Genomic DNA, 12,947 nt, shown 5'->3' with positions numbered 1-12,947 from the left:
TGAATTTTTACAAATTCAGACAAATCTTGAGGAACCATCTGTCTTTCAACTTTGAAAATTCCCACAAGGTACTTGTGCAGATTGAAAATTCTGACTGAACGTCTGTTATATGTATCTGAGATTATCAGTTTATAAATATAAAATGGATTACAATAGGAATATATGCATCCATAAACCTTATACATAAATAAATCTATAACTAGAGCATAACAGGATAATACACACACACACACACACACACACACACACACACACACACACAATACAAAACTGTTGCTTTGTTTCATTGTTAAAACTAAAAGAGAACACTCACAGCCATCATTGTAATAGAAAAGAGTTATGTTGGAATATCTACTCACAAGGAAGAAACAATCAAGGAAGGTCCATGTGAAGGAGAGACCAAGAACAGTTTGGTTTAATGGTTAAGGAACCAGACTACAAAGCAGGAGACTGTAAATTCAAGTCCTTCCTTAACAATGAAAGCCAACTGGTGACCTTGCTCCAGTCACTCTCTCGCAGCCCAACTTACCTCACAGAGTTGTTGTTGTTGGGTTATTTGTAAAAATAAGAAAGGCAAGGTACATCCATCCATTCATCCATCCAACCATCTATCTACTTACCTACCTACCTACCCACCCACCCATCCATCCACCCATCCATCTATCCATTTGTCTGTCTGTCTGTCTGTACCCTGCCTTTATTATTTTTGCAAATGACTCAAGGCAGTGAATCTAGATTAGATAGATAGATAGATAGATAGATAGATAGATAGATAGATAGATAGATAGATAGATAGATAGATAGATAGATAGATAGATAGATAACTGTGGTAAAATAAAACAAACCAATAAAGCCATTAATTCCCATTTATTCCCATTTATCCACCTCCTCCATGACTAATTACACTACAGGTATTCTACAACTTATAATCACAGTTGGGACCAGAATTTCCACTGCTAACTTAATAAATTAATTAGGTTATTAAGGGAGTCATGCCCGATTTTGCAATTTTTTTTTTTTGCCCACAGTTAAGTGAATCATTGTAATTGTTAAGTGAATTATGTGGTAGTTAAGCTAATCTAGTTTTCCCCATTGACTTTACTTGTTAGAAGCCAGCTGGGAAGGTCACAAACTATGATAACATAAACATGCCGGTTGCCAAGCACCCACATTTTGATTATGTGACCATGGGGATGCTGCAATGCTTGTAAATGCAGGACTAATCGTCACTGACTTTATTCAGTACCACTGTAACTTTGAATGGTTGTAAGTTGAGGACTACCTGTACAGAAGAAGGACGATATAAGAAACTATTAGGTTGGCAAAGACTACTGTAATCATACGTATATTCCCTCTCTCTCTCTCTCTCTCTCTCTCTCTCTCTCTCTCTCTCTCTCTCACACACACACACACACACACACACACACACACCTTTTTCTTGCCCTTAAAGCACTGTTTGCTCTGGGGAAAGTGGCTGTGTGGTCATTATACTACAGGCTACTTCTGCTGACTGCCGGTTGCAGTTCAAATCTCACCAGGCTCAAGATTGTCTCAGCCTTCCAACCAGTGATGGGATTCAAATTTTTTTACTACCGGTTCTGTGGGCGTGGCTTGGTGGGCATGGCTTGGTGGGCGTGGCTTGGTGGGCGTGGCAGAGGAAGGATAGTGTAAAATCTCCAGTCGGAGGTGGGATTTGCCAGTTCTCCAAACTAATCAAAATTTCCACTATCGGTTCTCCAGAACTGGTCAGAACCTACTGAATACCACCTCTGCTTCCATCCTTCTGAGGTGGGTAAAATGAGGACCCAAATTGTTGGGGGCAATAGACAGACTTTGTAAACTGCTTAGAGAGGGCTGTAAAACACTGTAAAGTGGTATATAAGTCTAAGTGCTATTGCTATTATGTACAAGGACTTTGAGATCCCTTTAATTTTTTAGAAATCACCCTCTAAATGAGAAAATGGCTACCTGGGTAAATATCCTTCCTGTTTCCATTGCTTTGCTTTCTTGGTTTCTTTGAAATCTCATTTTCTGGATACTATTGTGCTTGCCAGCTATTCTAACTCAGAAGAAAAGCTCACTGCTCCTGCTGAGATTCTCATTTTGAGATTTCACTTCTGAACGCTCGTTCTGGCGTTGCCAAGCTTAAACAGCTCTCTGGACCCCTGAGGCAGAATAATTCTAAAACTTGGGAAAGCATAAATGCCACACTGAGAATGCTTATAATATGTCCTTCTCCGTGGTGATGTAACTGTGCCTACCTTATAACAGTACTGACAGTGAAGCTGCCACATCTCTTGGCTTCCATTCTGCCTTTGTATATTTGTCCAATAGAAATTTTTTCAGCAATGTGAAAGACTTAAAAGAGCAATGTGGCATTTCTAAGACACTGGGAAAGAAGTCATTCATCTTGGCTTCAGCTTGACTGCCTCATTACTATGTTGATGATTTTGACAGTACTGCTGGACATACAGTTAGCATTGTAAGAATGAAGGGAGGGCTGTGTAAAAAAATGCTTCTAAATAAATAAATACATTTAGACTTTAGACTTCCAATGCAAACATAAACATGCTCAGCTGATTAGCATATTTTTACCAGCTGTCCAGTGCAACAAGTACTATTTTTTTCAAACTGGAAGTACTCACTGATATAAATAAATATACAGGGAGAGATACAGGTATCAATAATGAAGTTCCTACCAGAGAAAGAACACAAGAAATTTGAAAACATGAAATGAGGCATATGGAGAGAAGGCTATTGTGTAGGAGTGGAGGTACACCACATGATCTGTGTGCAGAAAATTTTACAGCCTGTTTCCTGGCATCTGCAGTTAAAAAGGATAGCAAAAAAGAAATCTTCTGGGCTAGATGGATGAATATATTAATTAGTTGCAAGGCAGCTTCATGGTATCCTAAAGGTTGTATAACTGGACAAAGCAGCAATGAATAACATGGAATAGCTTAGAAGGATAAATATGACGATTGTGACTAGCAGGGAGAGAATGTGGAAAAAATTGCAAATTAATACATGTAAGTTAATAGTTTTCCTATGTTCCCTGGAAATGTTCTCAATGGAATAGAAAGAAAGAGGGTGAAAATTAGAATAGAATGGAATGGAATGAAGTGGAGTGGAATGGAATGGATGGAATGGAATAGTATAATAGAATTGTAAGGGACCTTGGTTTTTTCTAGTCCAACCCTCTGCTTGAGCAGTAGACCCTATACCATTTTGGACAAATGGCTGTCCAGTCTCTCTCTTTCTCTCTTTTTTTTTTTTAAAAATTATTCTTTAAAAACAAAAAATACAAAAATTTCATTTCCATTAACAGTTATTGTGTCATTGTATATACAAATGGCTGTCCAGTCTCTTTTTGAAAGCTTCCAGTGATGGAACACCTACAACTTCTGAAGACAAACTATTCCATTGGTTGATTACTCTCACTTTTAGGAATTTCTCCTTAGTTCTAGGTTGGTCTCCTTAAGTCCTTGGTTAGTTTCTATCCATTGTTTCTTGTCTTGCCTTTTGGTGCTTTGGAAAATAGTTTGATGCTCCACATCTTTGTAGGAGCTCCTCAAATATCGGAATACTGCTATCATATCTCCCCATTTCTTCCTTTCACTAGAGTAGACAAACTCAGTTCTAGTTCCTGGAACTGTTCTTTGAATGTTTTAACTTCCAGCCCCTAGTTGCTCTTCTCTGCATTCCTTCCAGATTCTCAATATTTTTTTTATATTGTGATGAGCAGAATTGGATGCATTATTCAGTTCTGGTCATAAATAATTAAAAATAAATAAAAATACCCTTACTAAATATCCATTTCTATCCACTTTCCATTACTTATCCAAATATTTTAGTGTAAGCAATACAGAAAAATTCAGTAAAAGAGAATAAGAAGTTGTGTGGTTTAGTAACATTCCCATTCTTTTTAATTCATCAAGAAATGCAAAGGCAGACTTAAGCAAACGGCTGTCTGATTTGAGAAACATAGTTGTACAGCATTCTGAACTAAGTTCTATGTGCATTTCTTTGGCTGTCCAATCTGAGATTACTTGGAAGGCTTTAAAAGAGGACTAGGTAAAGTCATAACTGCTATTCATCCTGATTAGAAATTAATTCTAGTATCGGAGCAACTGTGGCCTTCAGTATCATTTGCTAGGACCATGAGTAGGAGAATGAATTTCTATTTATGTTCTCATTTTGAGCTTTCCATAAACATTTGATTATGTGGGAAGAAATTGTTGGCTCAGCATGGTTTTTCTTGTGCTAACAGGATCCCCAGTCTCCTAGGCTATCCATTAACTGTACTGAGGAATTCAAAAATTTGAAGTACAGGAAAGAAATAAGAGTCCATGTAGAAATTATACAGTATAGCTGCCCATTTTAAGGTTGTGATTCCAGATAGTTCACATTACAATAAAATTACACAATAAAAGCCGCATTACAATGTAGCCAAGGCACCTACAAATCTATTTCCCAATCACAGCGCCTATGTGTCAGGATCTAGCAACCTGACCCATATATAAGAAAGAATGGTTGTCTTCTCTCCAAAAAAAGTATTGTGTTAACTCAATGTTTCTTTTTACAAGTCTTTCTTAAGAAAAGTATAGAGCTTTGAAAAAAAACAACATATTTTTCTTAGGCCTGTTAAGTTTGTTGGCTGATCTTTCTTCACCAACCATAGTTATTAGAAAGACTATACGCTGTTTGTTTCCACAAAGCCTATTTAATTCAAGGACTCCCCATGTCTTTAACAGAAATAAGCTATAGAAGTTCTGTTCTACTCTGATCAAAGTAGGGAAATGGATGAAGCTATTAAAACTAGCCCAAGAACTCCCAACTGTTTGACTTGTACAGCCAAAATAAGGCTTCTAGCTGGTTTTGTTATTTTTTTACCTTTTGCCAAGGGGAAAAAAACTTCTTTACATTTGCTTTCTTGAAATAACAGGTGTTATCACCCAGGTTTTTTGGAGGAGAATTTTTAATAGGCCATGATATGTTTGTTATTAAAAGCATATTGGATAGCAATTAAAATTCTTCATGGGTGCCATTCATAATTATGCTTCCAGGACTTCAGAAGAATAATCTAATACAAATATGTTTGCAACTTCTCATTTCTTTACAAGGAAATTCTGTTTAATTATTAATATTGAAAAGCAGCAAATTTACTTCACTTTGTAAATAGCTTTAGTTTGATCTTTTATTTAGCTAATTCAACCCAAATATACCTGTTTATAGAATGTTATAGCATCAATAAATATGTCCAATATAAACTTCCTAGTGAAAAAATTTAATATATTATATTATTGCACCAAGTTTATGACTATACATGTCTACCCAATACAATCTGTCTACCAAACAAAATGAAGAAATGTTTGGGTGCCGTTTGGTAGATGATATTTATATTAAGCGATATGAACTTTAAACAAAATAGATGGACTAATTTACTTGAAACCTATTCAGAATTAAGGATGAATAAAATCCATCTATAGAGGAAAAGCCCTCTGTCTTTCCTGGTAAGCCATAAGCCACCATTAAGGGGGGGAAAAAAACCTGGCATAACTATTAAAAAAAACTGGCATGATTTCATTGTCATATTTTAAGGGAAAGTATTTCATATTGAACTGGTTCAACTGCTGAATACAGTTGAGAAAAAATAGTGGTAATGAAGATCAACTTGTCTCCCTCATATTGAATTCAAGTCTGGTGACATCACGGGAGTTTTCTCAGTTGCAGTTTGGAAGTTATCTGTCATTGCCTTATTTCGGGATATTTGCAAAACATCTCAGTTAGTCCTCGACTTGCGACTACAATTGAGTCCAAAATTTCTGTGGCTAAGTGAGACAATTGTTAAGTGAGTTTTGCCCCATTTTACGACCTTTCTTGCCACAGTTGTTAAATGAATCACTGCAGTTGTTCAGTTAGTAACATGGTTGTTAAGTGAATCTGGCTTCCCCCTTGACTTTGCTTGTCAGAAGGTCGCAAAAAGTGATTGTGTGACCTCGGGACCATCATAAAGATGAGTCAGGTGCCAGGCGTCTGAATTCTGATCATGTAACAATGGGGATGCTGTGATAATCAGTGAAATTTTGGACCTGGATAACCTAGAACTACGCCACCTACGGTCTGATCGAAGCTTAGTACACAAAATTGTCTGCTACAACGTCCTACCTGTCAATGACTACTTCAGCTTCAACCACAATAATACACAGGCATACAAACTCAAAGTAAACTGCTCCAAACTCCCAAAACTTTAACCTTAAACTGTCTACCGTGGATCTCACTCCATTCCTAAGAGGTCTGTAAGGGGGCGTGCATAAGCGCACCAGTATGCCTACTGTCCCTGTCCTACTGTTCCTGTTTATTTGTAATCATTTATGTTTATACTTATATGTTTATATGTTATGTTCATACTTATACTTGTTTTCTCATACATGCTTGACAAACTAAACTAAACTAAATAAAATGAATAAATAAGCATGAAAAATTATCATAAGTCTCTTTGTTCAGTACCGCTGTAACTTTGAGTGCTGACTAGATGAAGTGTTGTAAGTTGAGGACTACCTGTATTGTGAGGATTCAGGGTATGAATTCTTTCATGCCATAAATACAGAGCAATTTGTTGAATCTCAGGCTATAAATTGCAGCTACTGCAGGTTTAAGACCATACCAAGAATCTATTCTTTTTTAGGAAAGGTGAGAAAAAGAAGCAATGCATGTAAATCACCAGGGATGTAACAGTCATCTGTACTTTCTCACTCACACTGAGCAATCACTTGTTTCAAGGAGTTTCACCCTTGTCTGCAATACAGATTCCTTTCTGTCCAAGCCAAGCCATTTAAGAGGAACTGGGCTATGCTTCAACTTCTTGGAGAACTGTGATTTAATCCTCAGTCTTTATTAGGAAAATCTCATGAAAGACATACTTGGACTCTCCCCTGTCAGCCGTCACAACTAGTTCAGTTAGAAAAGAAAGACTTTCAAGCCCATGGTTAGCCAAAAGTATACTTTACTAGAGCCAAGTGGTTACAGAGGAAACAAAGATGGATCTGAAGTTTTCGTGCCCAAAGCATATAGTGAAAGCACTTACAGTATATACCACTTCACAGTATTTTACAGCCCTCTCTAAGAAGTTTACAGAGTCAGCATATTGCCCCCAACAATCTGGGTCCTCATTTTACCCATCTCGGAAGGATGGAAGGCTGAGTCAACCTTGAGCCTCATGAGATTCAAACTGCTGAACTGCAGCCAGCAGCCAGCAGAAGTAGCTTGCAGTACTGTATTCTAACCACTGCGCCACCATGGCTCATAGCTTTTCTCTTGTTCCCACCTCCTTCTCCCACCATTCCTGGCTTATCAGTGAGAGTCCAATTAGGTGCTAACAAATTGTCTGGGTAACAGTCCCTGTATTCAGGGGCTGGATGGTTCTGCATTCCACTGCATGACCTTGGAATGGCTGACCACATCACTGGCTGCATCTGGCCACAGGCCTTGTGTTTGACACCCCTGCTCTAAAAGGATGCAGATTACCAGCTGTCTGCAAGGAATATAAATCCTTCCATTGCCCACTATCCTGTTGTCTCCTGAAAAAGCACTTTTGGGACAACCATGACCAAAGGATGACTCACCTGGATGACTGAGAATCTTTACAGACTTTTAGGCAAGAGAGAACTATATTTTACTAAGAGCATAACTAGTTGGTTTTACCTTTATGTAAATCTTTCATAAATATTAAACATAATCTATTGGTATAGATGGAACAGCTGAGTGACTTATAAAAAAATAGGGTTGCATTCTGAAATCACAACACACATTTTACCAAGGGGTTTTTGGTTTGGGAGGGGGAGTGTAATATGTCATGATTTATGCAAATGACTCTTCCTCCAATATACAGCGAAAAGAAATGCCAATATACTGTTAAAAATAAATGCATAATACTGAAGTTGTAAGCTAATGTATTCAGAGACATTTCCTTAATGCTGTATATATGAAGCAGTTTGCTGACATAAGGAAGGATGGTATTTTATTACCTGTATATCACAAAGCTTTTCCTCTTTGACAACTGTAACCTTAGATTTATTTTATTTTGTTTGAAAAAGATTGCAATTTTCATTGCTAAAGAGACATTGTCCCTGTCTGGATTAAAATAGTATCTGCAGCAAGAACAAGTCACCTCTTTTCTCTGTAGAATGATAACTAGATCATTACTCAGCAGTTAAATAAAGCTTGCTGTGGAGAAAGGTATTAGGCATAGGATAAAAATCAACCTACAAACTTTATTATTTGGAAGAAAGGTGAGAAAATCAGTGCTGATTTGCATTTCAAATTGATACTTAGTAGGCTGCATATGTATTAGTTTATTATAATACAGGTATTTAGAAGCAGAGTATATCAACAAGGTTTTAATTTCAGTGACTTTTCTCTCCTCCTCTTCCTTAGGTAATCAGCTCTGATACTGGATCTACAGTTATCTTCTGGCTGATTGATACTGGGCAGAAAATCAAAGAGTTTACTGGTTGTCATGGCAATGCAGAGATCAGCACAATGGCTCTTGACGGGACTGAAACCCGGCTCTTCACCGGGGGCACAGATGGAACAGTCAAGGTGTGCACTATGCTTGTTTAAAAAGGGGAGGGGGGATGAAGTGGGATGAAGCATTTCATATTATCAGAGGTGTAGCTTGAACATCCACCGATAAGAAATTGATGGGAGTTGGCTGAAATGGCAAAGTACTTTTGTTTCCACTTCTGAAATCCATGCATGATGTGGAGAAGAATAAAACTTTGACTTAGGGATTTACCGATTAGACTGATAAATCTTTATAGAACTGGCTTGTCTACACTAGTAGGAAAAAGCAAAACGTTGTGATTGATGTTAATGCCTTATTTAACTGTAACAGAGAGAGTTGGAAGTCAATGCTTCTTTTTCTTTTCTTCTTATCTTTCCTCACTTCTCCTTCCCCTTTTCTTCCCCACTGCTTTCCTATTTACTTGGTATTTTGTATTTTATATTACTCTATAATTCAAAAAGGGATGTGGTGGCTAAGTGGCTAAGACACTGAGCTTGTTGATCAGAAAGGTCGGCAGATCAGCGGTTCGAATCCCTAGCATCACGTAACAGAGTGAGTTCCCATTACTTGTCCCAGGTTCTGCCAACCTACAGTTCAAAAGCATGTAAAAGTGCAAGTGGTGGGAAAGTAACAGCTTTGTTACCACTTTGGTGGGAAGGTAACAGAGTTCCATGCGCCTTCAGCGTTTAGTTATGCTGGCCACATGACCACGGAGACGTCTTCAGACAGTGCTGGCTCTTTGGCTTTGTAACGGAGATGAGCACCACCCCCTTGAGCTGGAAACGACTAGCACGTATGTGCGAGGGGAACCTTTACCTTTACTATAACTCAATAAAAATGTTAACAATAGAAGAAATTCCACTACAGGAACTTGAATTGGTACTTGCTATAAAATAGCCAATATTTTTAGTTAAACAGCAAAATTAATATTGTTTATTATCTTAACTGGAGAAATAAAGTGTTAATAATCCTTTTCTGTGCCTCCAAGTAGACTGGAAGAGTAGACTGCAATTCCTCAGATTGTTTTTACTTTCTGCTTCTGTTCTTTCTGGTTTCTTCTTTACCTTATAAATGTATGTTGTCCTGCTTTTTTAAAAAATATTATTCATGATTTAGTGTCACTTTTCACCTCAGATGGAAGTTAAAATGAGAAAGCATTTAAATTCTGGAATTGGGATATAGTCAAGAAAAATACTTTGAATATGTTCTTCTGACACATTTAAACAGATCAGCTAACATTGAAGCATATACATTTGCACAACAGACCAACCTAAAGTGGATCAGACCTTCTCCGGCATGTCAAAATCCTACTCAAGTGCTTAATTTGTAGTTCAACATATACAAACCCACAAAATGGATTCAGTAAGCATCTTAGCAAAAGTGATATTCAGCAGGTCCTGACCAGTTTTGGAGAACTGGTAGCTGAAATTTTGAGTCGTTTGGGGAATCAGCAAATACCACCTGACTGGCCCTGCTCCCTTCTATTCTCTGCCTCCCGAGTCCCAGTTGATTGGCTGGGTCTTCTTTTGTTGCCCTGCACAGGAGAACAGAGCTGCAAAGCAGGTTAATGGGAATGGGATTTTGCAGTAACCTTCCCCTGGAGTGGGAAGGGAATGGAGAATTTACAGTATCTTTCCTCTGCCACACCCACCAAGCCATGACACTCCCACCAAACTATGCCCACAGAACCAGTAGTAATTTTTTTTGAATCCCAGCACTGCATCTTAGGTGTCTTGTGTAAACATAATTCTCTGCATAGATCAATACTGTGTTCCAAGGAATTGTAAATTGTGCTATATCATGATTTGTTGAAGAAGTGAAAGTTCATTGAGTCACACATGCTGTGTTTTAAGTCATAATGCACAAACTATAATAACAGATCCGTGTAGTCTGTTTACTCCACAACTGAACTGGCCCACTCATAATTTAGCACAATAAATGAATCCCATCATCCGCACTTCAGAAGCACCAGTTATTTACAATTTTATTTTATTGACCTCTAGGGACATTGGGAATAGAAATAGCAGATAATAGCCCCTCTCTGGGTTCCCCTTTGGGTCTCTGTTTTTCTTATCTCTGATTAAAAGATTTTCAGATATTTTCCTTACAGAATACTTGTTTCCTTCTTACTTTCCTCCCCACATCATAGGGACAAGTATGAAAGTCTTTATTTATATATTTATATTTAATAAAAGATACATATTATTTTGAACATTAAGATCACTATTTAGATACTACCTGTGTTTCCCCAAAATAGGACTGGGTCTTATATTTTTGAGGGCTCCAAAATAAGCACTAGAGTTTATTTTCGGGAGATGTCTTATTTTTCCCCCACGTATAGTAGGCCCACTTCTTCTGCTAGCTCATGGCTGCAATGAAGCAGGAGGCCACACGGCCTTTCAGTAATGCTGCTGCAAGGCAGGGGGGGGGTCATGGAGATGCCTCATGCGACCCACAAGGGCTTACTTCAGGGTCCTGCAGCCAGACCATCCATGCCCTGTCACCTCCCTCCCCTCATAGTGGTGGCTCCGGCAACTGTCCTCCCGCATGGCCACCAGCCCACTTCTTCTGCTTGCTCATGGCTGCTCATGGACCAGGCAAGTCAAGAGACAGTGGGACAGAGTGGGTGGGTGGCCAGGGGATGCTCGTCTTCACATCTCTTAGCTTTCCTGCAGCCCAAGCAGTATGTCAGGATCACTTGCCAACCCCCCGCACCTCTGCCTCCATCTGCTGCCAGTGCTGCCATGTGAAGACAAGCCTCCCATGGCCACCTGCCTACTCTGGCCTGACTCAGCTCTCCTTCCTCCTGTGCAGCACATCTGGAACACATGCCTCCCCCCTCTGCCTCTGCCTGCTGTTTGGACATATAATTGACTCACCTGTGCTGAGCATGCTGCAGTGACTGCTGGACACTGTCAACCCCTGCGCCCTCACCACCTCTGGTGCTAGACATGCCCCTTCACTAATGATGACCTTAACTAGGGCTTATTTTTGGGGGTAGGGCTTATATCAGAAGCATGCTAAAATCAGATTAGGTGTAATTTTCAGGGCAGGTCTTATTTTGGGGAAAACAGGGTATTAATGGTTTGATTCTATTCCCATAATATACACCTCTAACTGGGACCTGGCAACTGAACTGGAAGCTGGATTTGCCTTCAAATTTTCTCTACAAAATTCAGCTTCTGTGCTATGTTTGGAAGAGCAAAGAAACATAGCAGGAGTTGAACTTAAGCCCAGGGGAATTGTGAATTTAGAGATGCATAGCAAACAGGATTTCCAGGTTAAAAAGTAGAGCAGAAACAGATAATTCTAAGAAAGAAAGAAAAGAAATCATAAAAGAAGGAGCAAAACTGTGATATATAAATATACCTCACAGATGAGGATAAAACACTTTTGAACATGATAGTGAGTTTGTAAAGAGAGAAGTAATTTTAATTCATTTGTATGAGCCAAAAATCAGTGAATAGGTGAGTATATCTCTCAAGCCAGATGGGAAAAAAATAGATTTCACATTTACGACAAGATTTTGATTGATTCTACAGATAGATATCTTGAGTGTTTCAAGCTTTGTCTTCTGATGTAATTAAGAATGAAGAATGGGTTTATTAGTTTGAATTTTTCAAAAACCAATCTCCAAACGATTAACAAAGCAGTAGATGGAAACTAGCTGTGCTTTACTTAACCTTTGGTATTGTACAGTAAATTAGCTGCAATTGTAAGTTCTTTTAAAGATTCAAAAGGTTAATAGCATTGGTTCCACATCAGTCATGTTCTTTCCTCCCCAACACATGGATTATGTAGGCTTAAGATTTTTAACATTGTGTTTGAAGTAACCAAGGAACATTTTACTCTATGGTTTTGATATATTGATTTTTTTTCTATTTCCCAATTTGTTTCATTATTAAAAACAATAAATCATAGAATACAAATTAAAATTAAGTACAATGGTATTTATAGAATAGAGGCTGATAACCCTATGGTGATTAAAGTAAATTAAAATTTTCAAAAAAAGAGAGTGCTAAATACAATTTGTAATACATGTATGAACATAGAACTGCTTATATAGCACTGTTGATAATATTGATTATTGAAAGTGCACTGAATTATTTTGTAATATGAAAAATGTTAAACTTAACATTAAAGTCTCAACATTAAAGTCTTATTACTTATTGCTATTTTTCAGTATGTTTTTTTTAAATAGTATAAATCAGATATCCTGGTTTTCCCATATTTACAGGTCTGGGACTTCAATGGATACTGTCACCATAAGCTCAATGCTGGAAGGGACCAAACGGTTGAAATTTCTCAGATTTTGATCCTAAGCTGGACTATCTTGGTCCTAGGATGGGACAGGTACTGTGAAGAGTATTCTACTTAAAAG

At 38.0% G+C, this 12,947-nt stretch overlaps 1 protein-coding gene across 1 annotated transcript in view; it reads left to right on the top strand.

Annotated features, from left to right (window-relative positions):
• WDR49 (WD repeat domain 49) overlaps positions 1-12,947 on the top strand; it is a 124,107-nt gene that overhangs the window by 45,062 nt on the left and 66,098 nt on the right. Inside the window, exons 9-10 of the mRNA XM_087965279.1 lie at positions 8,437-8,601; positions 12,804-12,919. Coding sequence (XP_087821405.1) covers positions 8,437-8,601; positions 12,804-12,919 — 281 coding nt within the window. The remainder of the gene's footprint in view (positions 1-8,436; positions 8,602-12,803; positions 12,920-12,947) is intronic.

Source organism: Notechis scutatus, chromosome 4 (assembly GCF_049901735.1).
Source record: "Notechis scutatus isolate UNSWTSFEM ecotype Mainland chromosome 4, rNotScu1.2, whole genome shotgun sequence".
Classification (NCBI taxonomy): Eukaryota; Metazoa; Chordata; class Lepidosauria; order Squamata; family Elapidae; genus Notechis; species Notechis scutatus.
This window is presented reverse-complemented; position numbering and strand designations above follow the sequence as displayed.